Below are 17,884 nucleotides of genomic sequence, written 5' to 3'. Positions count from 1 at the left end.
GCCTGGGTTTGTCCCCCTCCACAGGTCAGCTTTGGTGGCCCCTGGTTGTCCCCAGCTGGGCTGGGTGGGTTGGGGAGGGTTTGAGGTGGAGTTGGGGGGGGTTGGGTTGGGAGTGGGGTCTTCCCCTCACACCCCCTCCCCCCGGGGAGGGCTCCCCGGCTGTGGCAAGTAGGATTGGGGTGGGGGGAGCCGTGGCCACGCCATCTGTGTCACGATTCCGCCAGTGCTCAGCCCCACCGGTGTCTCTCTTTTTATCGGGGGAGGAGGGGGGGGTGATGGATTCGGGTCCCCAGGGCCACCCGGGTCACCCGGGCACCCTGTCCCCTCTCCCATCCAAGTGCTGTGTCAGCAGCGTTGGCGTGGACTTACGCTACCATCTAGTGGCTGCTTTGCCGAGACGGGGCCACCGCTGTCCCCGGCTCTCTGCCCGTGTCCCTTCGCCCCGCGGGTGGTTGTCCCGGCACCCCAATCCCCTCCTCCCCAAAATCCGGGAGGGAGGAGGGGGACAAAGACTCCGCTCGCCACCAGCTTTGCCGGGACCAGCGGGTGACCCGTCTGGGTTTGTCCCACGGTTGGCTTGGCTGAGGGTGGGGGGTGGCATTGTCCCCCAAAGCCACCAGCTCCCTGGGGACACACACACACAGGGGGGTTGGGAGGCAGCGGGGGGAAGCGAGAGGGACAGTAAAGGTGGGTGACATCCCTGGGACACAGGAGCAGAGACCGGGGCTGGGGGGTTCCAGCCCCTCCGGGGTCTGTAGGGGATTGAGACAGATTTTTAGCCCCACTAAATGCAACTGGACCCACCCAGCCCCGAATTCCAACCCTGAATTCCCTCGAGCAGCAGCAGCAAAACCATCCCGGATTTGTCCCCGCTGCCACCATTTCCCAGCAGTCCCGGGCAGAACAAGGCTCTCCCTGCGTGTCCTCCCCACCCCCGTTGTGACCTGACCGTGCCCACGCCACGAAACCTTCGTCCCCAAATCCTGCTGCTCCCCTTTGCTGTCACGGGCGCTGCTGTGGCTCTTCCCAAACCTCAATTGTTTGGCTGTTTTGTTTTGTTTTGTTTTTCCATGGAAAAAGGAGTCCCCTCCCAGTGCCTGGTGCTGAGCTGCTGGGTGACTGCGGAGCAGTTCCTCCATGCCTCAGTTTCCCCTCAGGGGACACAGTCCCTGCAGGTCTGGACCAGCAGTCCCAAGCTTGGTCAAGCCTAAAACCACATTTTTGGCCACTGTCCACTGTTGTCTGGCCACCGCCCCCGCGGGGACCTGGCTCTGATCCATGACCCAGGAGCTCTGCGGGCTCTGCCAGTCCGTGGGGACCTTGGGCTGAAGGGGACAGGGACAATCCCGGTCCCCGGGGCTTTTTTTGGGTGGGGATGGCTCCTTCCCGCTTACGAAGGAGACACAACTCGGGGCGATGGGACCCTCCCCGGGGAAGGGTGGCGGTGCCACGGCTCCCCCCTGCCAGGGGCTGCATCGCCGCCCATCTGCAGTGGTCTCACACCTGTGCCCACCGAGAGCTTGGCACCGGGTGGGCACACGAGCTCCAGAGCCCCCCGCCCGCCAGCTCCCCGGAGAGCAGAGTCTGGCACGGCACGGGCAGGGCAGGGATTGCAGGCAGGAGCAGGGAATAAAGGTCTGGGCACGATGGGGGCGGTCCCGGGGAGAGTTGGAGGGACATGATGCTGCAGCTTGGAGCTGGATTTGGCCTGGATTTGGCTGCGGGCAGGGTGGGGGGGGTGGGAAGCGATGCAGAAAGGTTTTTGCCTCCTCCCCAGAAGATGCTCCAGGGCTCGGCTCTGCGGCTCTGCCACCCAGACAGCCGGGAAGGGAAGGAGCAAAAGCCCTTTGGGCTGGATGCTGAGTTTTGCCCTCCCCAGAATTCCCAGCCACGCTCCCCTCGAGCACCCGGCCCGAGGTCTGTAGCAAAAAAATGAGTCCTGGCCCCTGCCCTGGCCCCAGGAGTGGGTAGGTGGCCATGCCCCATGTCAACCATCGGTCCCTCCATCCCTGGTCCCTCCATCCCTGGTCCCTCCATCCCTGGTCGATGCAGCCCACCATTAACATAAAATCGATGTCCCCTCCTCTGCCCAGCTGCGGTCACCCCCGAGTGAAACATTTTAACCCCTTCGTCCCTGCCTCAGGGCACCCGTGGGGGGAAGGCCAGAAGGACAGGAGGGAGGTGCCTCCCTTCATCCCCTTCACGCAGGTCCCTGCCACCTCGGACCCCACTCTCTGTCCCCAAGAGCTTCCTCATTCATGCCACCAAAGGGGAGAATTGGGGGCAGCCCATGGTCCCACAGGGACTGCTGCAGCACAACTGTATTTAAAAACACGTGGCCAAAGCCACTCGGGTCCCCAGGACATGGCACAGCCACCCCTGACACCACCCTGGAGCAGAGCAAGGAGCACCCACCCACTCCTGTCCCCCACAAAACCCCTTGGCTGGGGACACCAGGGGTGGCTTTGCATCCCCTCAGGAGGGCAGGATGTGGCCCAGGCTGGGGGGAGGACAATGAGGAGCATGAAGAGGGGGGTTGGGGGGAGCCCCATCCCCAGCCAGCCCCTCCATGCTGGGCCAGGCCCCAGATTTACATTTTTATTCCTTTTTAAGTGAATTTCGTGCTGCAGGGAATTGCCACGTTGGCAGCTCAGCAGCGGGAGGGACCGATCCTGCTTTCCAGTGCCCTGGTGTAACGCTGCCTGCCGGGGGGCTCAGCCCCTCTGGATGCCCCAGCAGGAAGGAACGGGCAGGATCCAGGCAGGAATAGGGATGGAGTTAGGGCTTGGGGGTGGGGTTGTGTACTTGGGGGGGTCTGTCCAGCAGAGTCAAGGCACCCCAGATGGAGGGGCTGGCTGTGGAGGATGATGCTGAGCCTTCCTCCCCCCTCACCCCACGCTGCCCAGCTCTGCCCCCTCCCACCCACACCCACACCCACATCCATCCCTTCCCCATCCAACCTTGGCCTGAGGCTGCTGCTTGCCCCCACCCCCCAGCCACGTTTTGGCTTGGGGTCCCCATAGCCCCCCCCCAGACCCTCCAGTTGTAATTAAGTGGGAGATTTTAATTACCAGGGCTGAGCTGCAGGGGCACCCTGCCCAGCACTGGTCCTGGGGGGCACTGGAGGGGTGGGGATGTCCCCAACCTTGCTTTGCTTCCCCAGGCAGAGCTCAAAAACCCGGGGATGAAGCAGGGGGGGGGCCTCGAGGTCTCTGCCCACCCCCCCCACGCCTTCGGGGGATGGCACACGTGTCCTGGGGACAAGGGACACATCGTGCGTGGGTTTGGGGTGCCGGGGGTGTGTCAGAGTCTGCGTGTGATGAATTTTTGGAGGGTGGGGAGTACACCAGGCGTGTCCCCGGGTGCCACCAGCCCCCAGGGCAATGGGGTGGCCGGGGTTTGGTGGCAACAATCTGTCACCGGGGGCTCTGCCCGGTGCCAACCTCCTCCTGGCAGTGCCACGCAATCTGCTCTCCGCGTTTGGCCCCCCCGGCACCGGGCACGGTGCCACCCTGCCCAGCCAAGCCTGGCCGGGGGCCTGGCCCCTCCCAAAGGGATTTTTTCCCTGGGATAAGGAAAAGGCGGAGGGTGGTCACATCCCGCCCTCCCCCCCCTTCCCCCTCCTGCTGCTCGCCCTCGTAGGGGCTGGGGTGAAGCAGGAGGTGACCAGGGAGAGTGGCATGTCCCCAAACTCCGTGGCATGTCCCCAAACTCCGTGGCACGTCCCCAGACTCCGTGGCACGTCCCCAGACTCCGTGGCATGTCCCCAAACCCGCTGGCATCGGCGATATGGGCCCCTCCCCACCTGCCTGAGGCCCCCCCCTCCAACCCTTCCGTGAGTCTGATCCTCCCTCCCCTGGATGGGGCTGGGGCTGGGGCCAGTCCCCCCTTCCCACCAGTGCTGGGGAATCCATTACTGGCCACAGCTGGGCCCTGCTGGGGAGGTCAAGCTGCGAGAAAAATTAACCTCTTCCTCCCCAGCCTGCCAGAACCGAACCCCCCCCGCGCGGGTTCCCCCCTGCACACACCGAGGAGGGGGACAGGCCCCCCCCCCCCCCCAGTTAATTAACCCCAGGATGCTGCCTCATTAACACACATGTCCGGAGGCCACGAGTGGGAATCGTCCCCTCGGGGTGTGCTGGGGGGAGCTACAGGGGGTGGGAGTTGAGGGGGGGAATGGGTGCCCCCACCTCAAATCTTGCTCTCCAGTGCTTTCCCCCCCACCTCTAGCACCCCCCTCAACCCCACCCAGACGGTTCCGATCCCCCCTCCTAGAGGGGGGGCAGAAGGACCCACACCCCCCACCCCCAACTTGTTAGAAACATTTTATTTCTATTTACAGACTTAAAAAAAAACCCAAACAAACAACAAAACCCTCCCCTTCCCTTCTCCCTTTCTGTCTCCCCCCCCCCCCTAAGCCCTTCCCCCCGCATGACAGTGCCCAACCCCCAGTCCTGCCTGGGACGCCCCCCCTAATAAAAAGGGGGAGTCTGGGGGGGGCAGCCGACCCCAGGAGCCAGAGGGCAGGGTGACACCCCCTACCCCCAGTGCCATCACATTCACAGTCTCCCCCCCCCACCCCATTAATGCCTGCTGAAGGGGTTCGAGTCAAGCTGCAGCCAGGACCCCCCCCAAGTGACCTGGGGGTGACCCCACCCCGTACCCCCCTCCTGCCCCCCCCTTGGGGCAGGGGGAAACAGCCCCTGGGGCAAAGCTGCCCCCCCTTACCGTAGGCTGATCCCCCCTCCAGGACCCTTTTCCCCCCCTCCAGGACCCTTTGTCCCCCCCTCCCAGGATGCTTTGTCACACCCCCCCCCCAATGCAAGCAGAGGTTTATGGCTTTCAGGATTTGGTGCTACAATAAGGAGAGGAGATAAAGGGGGGGGGATGTCAAGGCGACCCCCCCCCCCCCCAAATACACCCTGGGAGTGAGATGGCTGCCGGGGAAGAGGGATATTAAACCTTATAAATTAAATTAAAGGGGAAAGGGGGGGATGAGGTGACCTTCCCCACGGCAGTGCCAGGATTTGGAGGGCTGAAGCCCCCCCCCAGATATGCAGAGCTGAGCTGAAGGAGAGGAAATTGGCATGGGGAGACCCCCCCCTTGAGACCTCTGCTGTGGGGTGAGGGGTGTCTGGGGGGGAGAGCCCCCCTCTTGAGACCTCTGCTGTGGGGTGCGGGGTGTCTGAGGGGGGGGGGGGGCATGGTGGGACATCCCCCCCCTCCAATCAAAGCATTTCTGGGCATGAAGGCAACAAGAGAGGGGACAACTAAGGGGGTGTAAAGGGAGCTGAGGTGGGGGGCACAGCTTTGCCCCCCCTCTGAGTCCAAAATCCTTGTGCAAAGCCCTCTGTCCTCCCCGGGGCACCTCAAGCACCTCCTGATAGGTGGTGGTTTGGTTGTGGGTTTTTCTGGGGGGAGGGAAAGCGAGCAACACCCCCCCCCCTTGCAAAAAGGGAGGAGATTTGCCCCAAAAGCCAGCCCAGAACCTGTCTGGGGGAGGTGCCAGTGGCGGGTCACTGGTTGTCCCCTGGCTGGTACTGGGGCTCGGTGGCAGTGAAATAATCCTCGAGGAAGGACTGGAGGTACTCGAAGGTGGGACGCTCCTCGGGCTCCCGTTTCCAGCACTGCACCATCACCTCGTGCAGGGAGGGGGGGCAGCTCCCGGGGCACTGCATGCGGTACCCCCGCTCCACCTGCTCCAGCACCTCCCGATTGTTCATCCCTGAAGGACAAGGAACCCCCCGTTCAGCACCCAGAACCTCCGTGGGGTAAAGCGGTGGGGAAACTGAGGCAGGAGGAGGGATAGAGCAGCATTGCTCCACGGTTGGGATACAGAGCTCAGCTGTAGTGCTGGGGAAACTGAGGCACGGGCATTTGGGGGTTTTGGAGGTGTGGTGCTGAGGGATGTGGGTTAGTGGGACAGTGCTGGACTTGGTGACCTTCAAGGTCTTTTCCAACCAAATGGTTCCACGATTTGGTGATTCCAAGCCTTGCTGGGGAGTTTAAGCCCCCACCCTGCTGCTCAGCCCACCCCCAGGGTGCCCACCACCCCATACCTGGGTAGGGCACCCGGCCTTTGGTCACCAGCTCGGTCAGGAGGATGCCAAAGGACCAGACATCTGACTTGATGGTGAACTTCCCAAAGAGAGCGGCCTCCGGGGCTGTCCACTTGATGGGGAACTTGGCACCTGGGAGGGCAGGCAGGGGAGCCATGGCCAGGGCACCCTATACCTGGGGCACCCACCCATCATCTGGGGCACCCATCTCCTGGGACATCCATCAGCCGAGGTATCCATCACCCGAAATACTCATCCACAGGGGTACCCATCACCTGGGGCACCCATCACCCAGGGTATCCATTCCCCAGGATACCAGCCCTGGGTTACTCATGACCTAGGATATCCATCACCCAGGATATTCATCCTCCAGGATATTCATCCTCCAGGATATCCATCATCCAGGTTATCCATCCCCTGGGACACTCATCACCCAAGGTACCAATCACCTAGGGCACCCATCACCCAGGTTATTCATTACCCAAGATACCCATCCCCTGGGACACCTATCACCCAAGGTACCCATCACCCAGGATACTCATTCCCTGAGCTACTTGACACCTGGGACACCCATCACCCAGGATATCCATCACCCAGGATATCCATCACCCAGGATATCCATCCCCTGGGACACCCATCACCCAAGATACTCATCACCAGGGTACCCATCACCCAAGATACCCATTCCTTGGGTCACCCACCACCCAGGGTGTCCATCCCCTGGGACACCCATCCCCTGGGACACCCATCCCCCAAAAAACCACCCATTACCAGAGTACCCATCACTCCAGATACCCCTCCCCTGGGTATCCATCACCCAGGACACCCAGCATTGGGGTGACCAGGCCCAGGGTGGGGCAGGGCAGCGTTGCCCCCAGGAGCAGCACCCACGCAGCTCACCCTGCCTGGCTGTGTACTCGTTGTCCTCGATGAGGCGAGCGAGGCCGAAGTCAGCGATCTTGCAGACGAGGTTTTCCCCCACCAGGATGTTGGCAGCCCGCAGGTCCCGGTGGATGTAGTTCATCCTCTCAATGTAGGCCATGCCTGCTGCGATCTGGGGGGGACACGTGCAGTGAGGACCCTCTGGGTGCACCCCAAAGAGGGCACCCCCACCCTGTACCGACCTCCCCAGTACCTGGGCAGCCATGTCCACCAGCTGGGGCAGCTTCAGGTAGCGACCGTCTCCATCCTTTAGGAAATCCAGCAAGCTGCCTGTGGGCAGAGGGGGGGTGTCAAAGCACCCAGGAGTCAACTGTGCCCACCCAAAGGTGCCCCACCTGCCAGGCCCCCCCTGAGCAGTCAGGGTGAGGGCTGAGGAAGAGGCCGGGACTTTGGAAAAGAGCATGGAGTGACAGGATGAGGGGTGATGGCTTTAAACTGGCAGAGGGGAGACTGAGGTTGGACATGAGGAAGAAATTCTTTGGGGTGAGGGTGCTGAGCCCCAGGGTGCCCCCAGAAGCTGTGGCTGCCCCATCCCTGGCAGTGCCCAAGGTTGGATGGGGCTTGGAGCACCCTGGGCTGGGGGAGGGGTCCCTGGATTGTCCAGGTGGGACTGGAGGAGCTTTAAGGACCCCTCCAGCCCAAACCCTTCCATGATTCCTTGCTGATTAAGTCAAGGAGCATTAATTATGTTTGCCTCATCCCTGGAAGCTTTCATGGACACCTTGGATGGGGCTTGGAGCACCCTGGGCTGGGGGAGGGGTCCCTGCCCATGGCAGGGGGGGCACTGGGGGAGCTTTAAGGTCCCTTCCCACCCAAACCAGTCTGGGACTCAATGATTCTATGATCTTGGAGAGAGCAAGAGAGTTTCTGGCTGTTCCCAGGCTGCCTCCCCTCCCAAGTTGAAGAGGTTTTCTAGACCCACCCAGGAGATCTCATGAAGTCATTTTTCTGACCACTGGCTTTGAGACCTCTGTGGGGAAGGGGGGGGGGGGCAAAACTGAGAAAAACCCCACTGCAGCAAGACAGCTCTGGCTGCTCCTGCACCTCTGCCACACGTTTGGTGTCCTTGCACTCCCCCTGCCCACCCCAGCACATTTCCCACCCCTTCCACTCTCACCCCACTGCTGCAGAGGCACTGACCCACGGGAAGGTGCTGCTGGGGTGAAGGCAGGGGTGGCACTGGTTGAGCTTTAAGGTCCTTTACCACCCCAAGCAGTCTGGGATTGATTCTACGGTAAACTGAGGGTCCCTGGGCTGTGTCTCTCCTCACCCTGGCTCATGAACTCAGTGACAATGTAGATGGGCTCCTCTGACACCACGGCGTAGAGCTGCACCAGCTTGTCGTGCCGCAGCCGCTTCATGATCTGAGCCTCCTCCAGGAAGGCCTCGGGTGACATGGTGCCCGGCTTCAGCGTCTTCACAGCCACCTTTGTGGTGCCATTCCATGTGCCTGGGCCGGGGACACGGGGTCAGCAGGAGCCCAGGGGGCAGCTGGTCCCAGCAGGGCTGGGATGGAGGGGTGTGGGGATGGAGGGGCACGTGGGTGCGTGCTTGGGTGGGTGGGTGGGATGGATGGGTGTGATGGATGGAAAAGCAAGGAAATCAGGGCAGGGTGTGGCACCACACCACCATACCCCTCAGGACAAGGAGTCCCCCTCACCCCATGGCATGGGGCCACGAGCTCACCTCCTGCCCACCTACCCCCATTCCATGGGGGCCAAGCTTGTGCCAAGCTGCCATCACCACCACCCTAGTGAATACCCCATAGTACTTTAGTGAGTACCCCATAGTACCTTAGTGAGTACCATAGTACCTTTAGTACACAGTGAGTACCCTGTTGCCCACCCTGTTGCCCCCCACCCTGGCCGGCTGGGCCAGCCTTACCCATCCACACGTCTCCAAAAAATCCCATGCCGACTTTCTGGTTGAGGCTGATGGATTCCCGTGCTATCTCCCAGGCATCCTTGGCTAACCCCAAGGTCTGGGGCTTCAGAGTGGGGCAGGGGTGGGTGAGCAGATGGCACAACCCGTCGTTATATTCTGCATGGGGTTTGGGGGTGGGGGACACACAGGGGGAAAAGGAGGAGCAGGGAGGAGGGGGGGATGTGATGGGATGAATGCAGCATGCACACCGAGCAGAGGGAGCACGGGGAGGGGGGGGGGTGTAGGAAGAGAATGACAAGGAGACCTCCCCCCAGCCTGGTCTTGTGGTCTCATTTGAAATGGGGGGGCTGCTCACCCACGCTGGGACATCACAAGGTGACCCCAGAGCAGGACACATGTGATCCCAGAGCAGGATATGGGACATTTCCTCCATGCCCCTAAACCGCTGGGGCTCCACCAGCCTGAGCCTGGGGCAGGATGGGGAGGATGTGGGGTGCCAGGCCTGGGGGTGTCCTCGTTGTCCCCTTTTCCTTCACCACTCCCCTCCCCCGGCTCGCCTGCCGGGTCCTACCCATCCAGACTTCCCCAAACTGCCCATTTCCCAGCTTCTTGAGGAGCTGGAGGGACTCTCGGGGGATCTCCCACACGTCTTTGGTTTTGACCGAGAGGTCGGCCAGCTTGGGTGTCCCCTTGGGACATGGCACTGCCAGGCGGCAGCACAGCCCGGCCGCCCGCTCTGTGACACCGGGGACAGGGGGGACACACGTGTCAGCTCGGGGCACAACCCCCCCTGCCAGCCTTTTGTTCCCTCCTGTGACCCCCAGCACCCCCCGGGCTCCTGCGTGGCCCAGCCACCCCTCAACGTGTACACAGGCAGATGGGGTACAACCACCTCTACCTCCCCCAGGGACAGCCCAGGACCCCCCCAGACTCCTGAGCCCCCCCAGGATGTGCTTGGGGAGAGGTTGATACCCACCCAGATCCTCTCTGGAGAGGTTGGGTGCTCGCAGCACCAAGGAGGGGACCCCCAGTGCCTCCCAACACCCAACAGACACCCAACACCACCACCAGAACACCCAATGCCACCACCAGAACACCAGTACCACCACCAGAACACCCAGTGCCACCACCAGAACACCCAACGCCACCACCAGAACACCCAACACCTCCACCAGAACACCCAGTGCCACCACCAGAACATCCACCACCACCACCACCAGACCAGCCCCCTCACCCCCCTTCGGTTATCCCCAGGTAACCCATCCAGCTGTCTCCTCCCAAAGAGCCTCCTGGGCTTTCCCCACCCTTCCCCATCACCCCTTCATTCCTCCCCCCTCCCCGTGCCCCCCACCCTACCAATGTAGTGCTGGACCAGCTGCTGGATGGTGTCAAACTGGGCCCGGGTGGTGATGTAGTACCCCCCGATGTCCAGTTTCCGAATCTTATAGTGCTTCACGTGGTCACCTTTGGCCTCATCCCAGTCCCGGATGGAGAGGGAATAGGCACCTAGGTGAGGACACGGGTAAGGGAGGAGGGGACACGGGATGCAGCCACCGCCACCCCCTCCCCCGGTGTCCCCGCCCCTGTCCCTGAACCTTTGGTGGTTTCGCTCTCCCGGATGAGGAAGGTTCCCCGGCAGTTCCCGTGGCACAGGAGCTGCCGCTCTGCATCCTTGCGCCCGATCTTCCCAAAATACCACCTGCAGGGGGGGGCGGGTCAGGGGACATCGCCCAGGGGACACCACACCAGCAGCGCTGCATTGCCAGGGCTCACAGGGGGTGCCAAAGCACCCAGACTGGAGGGAATTGGGGTTGGGGGCCTCCTCCATCCCTGTCGTTCCCTCCCCCCCAATCCTCCCATCCTCACTCTTCTGCTTGGATGGAGTCCACGGGGGCCACGTAGTTGCTGGGGATGTAGCCGGTGGCACCTGAGCTCAGTGACCTGGCTTCCCACCAGTCCCCCTCCCTGGGGAAAGAGGAACCCCGAGTGAGAAGGAGGGACAGACAGAGGGAACGAGGCCACCCTGCACCTCCCCACCCTGCACACAGCACCCCCAGACCCTGCTTTGCCCCCCACCCATCCCTGCTGGGTCCCACCCAACGTGGCAAGGCAGCCAAGGCAGAGCCTGGCACAGAGGTACCTCCTGGGGTGGCAGGGGGGCACTGGGGGTGGCAGGGGGTCCCGGGGGGAGGAGGGGGCTCACGTGTTGTTGATGATATGGAATTTCTCCCCTTTCTGGAAGGTCAGGTCATCCTCTGTCCTGGCCTCGTAGTCGTACAGGGCAATGAAGAGTGTCACCCCCCCACCTGTCACACACCGAGGGGACACCGTGAGCCCAAGGGTCCTTCCTCAGCACTTCAAGGGTGCAGCTGGACCCCTCCTCAGCACCCACTCCCCCTCCCCACGCTGACCTGTGATGCCCCCACTCCTCTTCCGCAGCGTGTTGGGGGTGAAGCCCCCCAGCCCCCCGAAGGCGGGAGCGCTGGGCACCCCCGTGCCATGGAAGTTGTTGAAGTCGGGGATGCGGGTGAAGGCGGAGCCCGGCTGCGTGGGGTCGGGGTCGTACTGGGAGGCGGGGGGCGGGGAAGCCCCTCCCTCACCCCCCGCCTGCCCTTTGCCTGACCCTTTCTCTTTGCAGGGCACGCAGCCCATCCTGGGCACAGCCTGGGGGACAGAGGGACAGTGAGAGCCGTGGGTCACCCCCCCCGGGAACAGCAAGCTGTGACATGGAGACATCGGGGTCCCCATGGACACTGCCACCGGCAGGGATTGGGGGGTGAGGAGGGGTGTGCTGTCTGGAGCACCCCCAGTCCCCTCCAGCACCGGGGGGGTGGGGGTTGTGCTCCTGTCCACGGTGACCCCACTCACTGAGATGGGTCCTCGGGTCACTTCAGCTGCTCCATGTCACCTCGGGGAAGAGAAGAGGCACCTGCGGACACCGGGGAGGGCATCAGGGGGAGGGAGAGAGACTGCATGGGCTGTAACACCCCTGCAGAGGCTGCAACACCCCTCCAAGGGATGGAACACCCCTGCACAGGCTGCAACACCTCTCCAAGGGATGAAAGACCCCTACACAGGCTGCAACACCCCTGCACGGGATGAAACACCCCTGCTTGGGCTGCAAGACCCCTGCACGAGCTGCAACCACATCCTTGAGCATTTTTTAATTTTATTTTTGTTTTCCCCCGTGTCCCCAGCCAACCCCCCACTTTCCTCCAAAGGAAGATGAACCCCCCAAGGCTGGAGGGAGCCAGACTGGGTGGGAAGGAGCCTTCCAAACATCCCTGTCCCCGGGGTTCGGCAAAGGACCCGGTGTAGCGGGTCCGGGGGTGGGTAAGGGCCCCTCCCCTCCTCTCCTCCCTGCGTTCCTGGCTGTATTTTTCCGGCCGGGGCTGTGAAGGTGTGGAGGAGGAAGAGGAGGGGAGGGAAATTGGATCTCGGCTGCAAGGAGACGTTTCTGTCCCCAACCCTGTCACCCACCCTCACCAGTCTGCCCAGTTTGGACTGGATTTGCACAGCAATATGCCAGAGCTCACCCTGTCTCCAGCCCGAGAGAGGAAGGAAGGAAGGGGGCATGGAGCCTGGTGGCCATCTCCTGTCCCCTGTGCTCCAGCGAGCAGGGGGACACGGAGGTTTTGGGGCAGAGGAGATGTTTCCTCCCTCTGTCAGGGGCTTTGATTCGCTTTCCTCTCTCGATGGGGGCCGGAAAGAGCCCAGCTCTCCTCCTTCCACCTTCTCTTTCAACACCAGCAGTGAGGCAAGGGCCCGGCCGTTGCAGTCGGGGCAGCGTTGCCAAATCCCCCCAGGCAGTGACACTTTTGCTGGCAACGAGTGGCTGGTTTAGCTGACAAATAGCTCTCACAAACCCCCTTCACTCCAGGTGGGAATCACCCACCCCGCCACCAGCATCGTGCTCAGAAACTTCCCTGAATTTGGGTTGGCAGGACAGGAGCAGCACAAGCCCGGAATATCACAGCACTGTGGGATTTGGAGTGCTTGCACCCATCCTGCTCCTCCTCTGGGCACCCACGACCCCCCTGAGCTGCTCCCTGCCACCTCCCAGCCGCCTAGGTTGTCACAAAACCCATCTCTGGGCATCGTCCTTGGGGAGGGGACGCAGCCAGCCCCTTGTCCCCACGCCTGCTCTCTGGCTCCTGGCCCCTCCTTTCCCGAAACGGAGCTGCTGGGAGCTGCTGGGAGCAGATGGCAACCGAGCCCTTCCCACACCGGCTCCACCGGCACCGCTCCCGGCCGAGCTGCCAGCTCCCCCCCCGTGCTGAGACCTGGCCAGCTCATCACCCCCACCGCTGCTCCCACCCCGCCGGGCACGATGCAGCAGCCACGTCCCCCAGCTGAACGTCCATCTGCTCCCCGATGGGACACGGGGCAGCTCAGCCCCAGCCCCGAGATGGAGCTTGATGTCCCCCGTGCACACCGGTGTCACCCTGCGTGTCACACACACCCCACCCCCCCGCCAAAGTACCCCCTGGGGACTGCCCCGTCCCCTCCCTCCAGTCCCCTCCGGAGGGGTCAGGCTCTGGGGGGGGCTGCATGGAGGAAGATGGGGGCTGCTGGAAATGTCACCCCCCAGCGTCGTGGTGACAAGCCGGGGTGGCATTTGGCAGGCTGAGGGGGGGTCCCTGACAGCCAGGAGTGTGACAGCTCCCCGGGTTGGCAGAAGGGGACTGGGGGAACCCATTGGCACCTTGGCAAAGGGCAGAGGAAGCAGCAGGAGCAGAGCTGGGCGGGGAGGACGGGGAGGAAGAGGATGGTGCTGAGGCCACCCAGAGGACCCTGAAAGCTGGCAGGATCCCAGACCTTGGGGACAGTGACACCTGAGGGGAAGGGCAGGGTCAGAGGGGCTGCAGCCCCTTCAGCACCCAGTGCCCCCCTCCCATGCTGTGTCCCACCCCTCTTGCCCTGCACCCCCTTGTCCCTCACGTGTGGCCCTGCACCCCGGTGGCTCTGGCCACCCTTCTACCACCTCCTCAGGAGAAGAGGAACCAAGAGCTCTGCATGGCCCAGCCCGCAGCCCACCCCCATCCCTCTGCCACCCCCAGGCTCTCCACTTCCCTGTTCCCAGGGAGGGAAACTGAGGCACAAAGCAACTGAAGAGAAAGTGCCTTGTTAGCCACACGACCCCCAGCCTGTGCCCAGGAACCCCACAGACCTGGGGAGGGGACAAGAGGACATGTCCTACTGCTCCTTGGCCCAGCGTGGTGGCAGACAGTGTCCATGCTCCTTCCTCCCTGTCCCCAGCCCCAGGTCCAGCCCCGTGACCCAGTGCCTTTCCTCCCAGTCCTCCCAGTCCACCCAGTGCCTACTGAGAACCCGCAGCTCCCAGCAGAGCGTGGCAGCCCCTGACCCAGCTTGGTTCTGGTGGGAGTGGGTTCCCAGAGGGCAGGGGGTGTGAGGAAGGACAGGGACAGTCCTGCCACACCGGGGAGACCCACACCATGAGCAAACAGCTCCAGACCACCAAGTGACACCGGGACCCCGGCAAAAGTGACAGGAGAGGATGCAGTGTCCCACCGGGGACATGCAGATGGGGTGACAGACACAAGCTGTGAGTTCCCTGGTGGGGGGTCCCACCCTGGTTGGGGCACACAGGGGGCTGCTGCCCCCCAAAACCAGCCTGGCATGGCCAACGCTTGGTTGGTACCACCCCAGTGCCACCTCCAGGAGGTGACCTCATGCTGCCACCCCCACCCCAAATACCCCGGGAGCTGCCGAGGAAGGATTCACACCCCTCAAAAAAAATAAAATAAAAATCTAACCCTAAATAAGCCCACACACCAGCAACCAAGCCCAGGGCAGGGGGTGTCCCTTTGCCCCCCCACGCCAAGAGGAGATCCCAAGGGCAGAGGGGGACCCCCATCCCCCCCACAACACACCCCCCCCGGTCTCCCAACCCCCCCGCTGGCTGGGCAAGCAGGATTTCCGCTGGAAGAAGAGCAATTCCCGGATCCGAGGGGCTGGAGGGGCGGGGGGGGGCATGGCCAGTGCACTAAATACAATGTCCCGGGGGGAGCGGGGCGGGGAGGGAATTGTGCAGAGCAGGAAGCGGCGAGTTCCTGTCCCTCCTTGGGACACACCAAGGAGTGGGGACAAGGCAGAGCTGCGGGCAGCTGGGGGGCGGTGGGGGGGCAGCGAACATCGGGCGGGACCTGAGCCCCCCCGCAGCTTTACCCCCAGCATCTCCCCCCCCCCCGGACCCCCTGCTGGGTTCGCACCCCCACGGGCGGGGAGGGGGGAGCAGGTGCGTGGGTGTGGGTGTGGGTGTGGGTGCGTGTCCCATCACGGTGTCCCCCGAGGTGCCGTGAGCTGCCCCCTCCCCAATTTGGGTGAAGCACCATTTGTCACCGCACGTCCCCATCGCGGAGTCGCCAACGATTCATGCTCGGGGCGGGGGGGTGGAAGGGTGAGGGTGGGCGAGCTGAAGCCCCCAGCCCTCCCCACGCCACCGCTGTCCTGCCCCCCCCCCCAACTGTCCCCCCAGGGTGAGGAGGCCGGGGGTCTCCTGCCCTCTGCCCCCCTCCCCAGGCTCATTGCAGAGTCCGACGTTGCCCGGGGGGGAGCGGGGAGGGCAGGGTCCGCTGGCAGCCCCCCCGCTACCCCTCCCCCCGGGAGCACGGGGCCGTCCCACCCAGCACCACCCCACACTTTGGGGAGGGGGGGGGCAGCTCTCAGCGCCCCTCCAGCACCCGTCAAGGGGACTGAGAGACACATCCCCCCCCTCTCCCATCGCAAGGGGCCGAGTCCCCCAGCAACCCCCGACAGCCCCCCCTGCACCCCTCCTACCTTCAGCCCTCGGGCTCGCATGGACCTCTCGCTGGTCCTGGGGGGACAGGAGGTCGGGGTGTCACCAACCAAAGGGGGTCGAGGGGAGGTGGGGGTGGGGGGGTGACAGGAGGAGAGCGGGACCGCCCGCGCCCGTGGTTCCCCTGTCTCTTCGGCAGCTCTCGCAGCCCAAGCAAGAGCTTCCCCTCCCCTCGCCCCCCCTTCCTCCCCGCGCTCCCAGCAATGTTTCATTGTACCAGTCAGCCCAGCCAGCCCGGCCACTGGGTCACCCAAGCCCACCACCACCACCAGTCCATGGAAAGGGAGAAGATGGCACCGAGGGACCCCGGGTCCCTCCTTGGCATTGGGGGACGCTGCCACGGCTCTGCCGGGCAGGATTGGGAGATGTGGTGCTGAGGGACGTGGTTTAGTGGTGGGCTGGGCAGTGCTTGGGGTGATGGTTGGACGAGGTGATCTTAAAGGGCTTTTCCAACCCTTCTGTGATTTTCTGGCTGCCAGGCTGTGCGTGGGGATGCTCGGCCGGGTGGCATCCAGCTCGTTCCCGGGAGCACCCTGTCCCTCCCATTCCCCTGGTGGTGACTGGGACCCTTCCCCCCACCCATCACCCCCTGCCCATGAAGGTGCTGAGCCCCAGGTTGCCCCCAGAAGCTGTGGCTGCCCCATCCCTGGCAGTGTCCAAGGTTGGATGGAGCTTGGAGCACCCTGGGCTGGTGGGAGGGGTCCCTGCCCATGGCAGGGAGGGCACTGGGTGGTCTTCAAGGTCCTTTCCCACCCAAACCAGTCTGTGATTCTATGACACCACCCCCCCCAAACAAGCCTCCCTGGTCAGGGGACATCGTGGGGACAGCACGTGGCAAACAGGGGTGACCCTGTGAGCAGATTAAGGTGACCCTCTGATGGCAGAGCACATGCAGCAGCCCCCACCCCTCTCACCCCCCTCCTGGCAGGGGTCTCAAGGCATGGGGGGAGCCTGAGGCAGGGCAGAGCTTGGGGGGGGGTGTGGTGGCGAGGAGGAGCCCATTTTGCAGAGTGGGTGGCAGAGGCAGCTTGGCACCACGTGTTGGGGGGGCTCCACTTGTCTCTCCGGGATGGGGTGGGGGTCCTGGCCAGCTCAAGATGTTGCTGTGGCCACCCATAACCCACCAGGTACCCCCAAGCCCTTGGATTCTCCTTGTCCAGACAATGTTGGTGGTGGGACAGTCCCAAAATTTGGCACTGGTCACACCAACTCACATACTGGTGAGCTCTGGGAGAGGGGTGAGCCCACCAGCACTCTGCCTGGGCTTCCAGCACCTTGCCTGAGCACCCAGCACCCTCTTAACCCCTCAACACCCTGTATGAGTCCCCCAGCACCCTACCTGAGCCCCCAGCACCCTGTCTCAGCCTCCTGCACTCTCTCCCAGGGTGCTGGGGCACCCACCCCGCAGAGTGCACCTCAATCTTTTGTCCCCCCAACCCCTGAATCGAGGGAGTCTTTGGGGGGCTGGGGGGGTGTTCCTGGCTGGGGGAATCCCCCATGCAAACCCTCAGTGTGAGGCAGACACCCTGCTAAGGCAAAACCTCCCTGGCTGGAAATAACCCAACCCCCAGCTCCGCCTGGGCCCGATCCTGACCCCCAACCACCCTCCAGCCGCAGGGGGAGGTGACAGCGAGGGGCTGCTGATATTTTTATGTCACCCTCCGCCGCAGTTTCCGGCTCGGAGCTGTGTTCCCAAGGCAGGCTGGGGGTGCACAAGAGGCTGCGGTCCTGTCCCAGCCCGGAGCAGCCTGTCCCCAGCTCTGTCACCCCGTCCCCAGCTCTGTCACCCCTTCCCCGGCTCTGCCACCCCTCCCCAGCTCTGTCACCCTTCCCCAGCTCTGTCACCCCATCCCCGGCTCTGTCACCCCGTCCCCAGCTCTGCCACCCCGTCCCCAGCTCTGTCCCCCTGTCCCCTTCCCAGGGAGGCGGGCTGGTGGCCCTGGGTCTGTCCCCAGCTCCCCGGAGCCTTAATACACACAACCCCCAACCCCAACCCCAAATTGGGGAGGGAGGGGGTCATAGCTCCAACCATTCCCCACGCTGCCCTCTGGGACTCATCCTGCACCTCGCAGCACCCATTACTCCATCTCCCTCCGTGGGGACCCTGCCGGGACACGCTCTCCCCTCCGGCACCCCGGGGTGCCCGGCACCTCCTCCTGCGGGGAGGGCCCCGATTTCT

At 63.5% G+C, this 17,884-nt stretch overlaps 1 protein-coding gene across 2 annotated transcripts; it reads right to left on the bottom strand.

Moving 5' to 3' along the window:
• Window positions 1-4,793: 4,793 nt before the first annotated feature.
• FGR (FGR proto-oncogene, Src family tyrosine kinase) lies at window positions 4,794-16,030 on the bottom strand. 2 transcript variants are annotated; one of them, XM_071767706.1, is made up of 14 exons: window positions 15,923-16,030; window positions 15,687-15,723; window positions 11,754-11,814; window positions 11,297-11,549; window positions 11,089-11,191; window positions 10,752-10,850; window positions 10,481-10,584; window positions 10,242-10,391; window positions 9,457-9,621; window positions 8,272-8,451; window positions 7,195-7,271; window positions 6,960-7,113; window positions 6,060-6,191; window positions 4,796-5,725 (listed from the first exon to the last, which is right to left on the bottom strand). In XM_071767706.1, the coding sequence occupies exons 4-14, from the start codon at window positions 11,535-11,537 to the stop codon at window positions 5,517-5,519; spliced, it is 1,614 nt and encodes a 537-aa protein (XP_071623807.1). In that variant the 5' UTR covers window positions 11,538-11,549; window positions 11,754-11,814; window positions 15,687-15,723; window positions 15,923-16,030; the 3' UTR covers window positions 4,796-5,516. The 2 variants fall into 2 exon arrangements, with proteins under 2 accessions (XP_071623808.1, XP_071623807.1); XM_071767707.1 differs by lacking the exons at window positions 9,457-9,621; window positions 15,923-16,030 and adding an exon at window positions 8,886-9,041 and having other exon boundaries at window positions 4,794-5,725; window positions 15,687-15,878.
• Window positions 16,031-17,884: the final 1,854 nt, after the last annotated feature.

This window comes from Heliangelus exortis, chromosome 24 (assembly GCF_036169615.1).
Source record: "Heliangelus exortis chromosome 24, bHelExo1.hap1, whole genome shotgun sequence".
Lineage (NCBI taxonomy): Eukaryota > Metazoa > Chordata > Aves > Apodiformes > Trochilidae > Heliangelus > Heliangelus exortis.
Note: the sequence above shows the minus strand (reverse complement) of the source record. Positions and strands in the feature narration are given on the sequence as shown.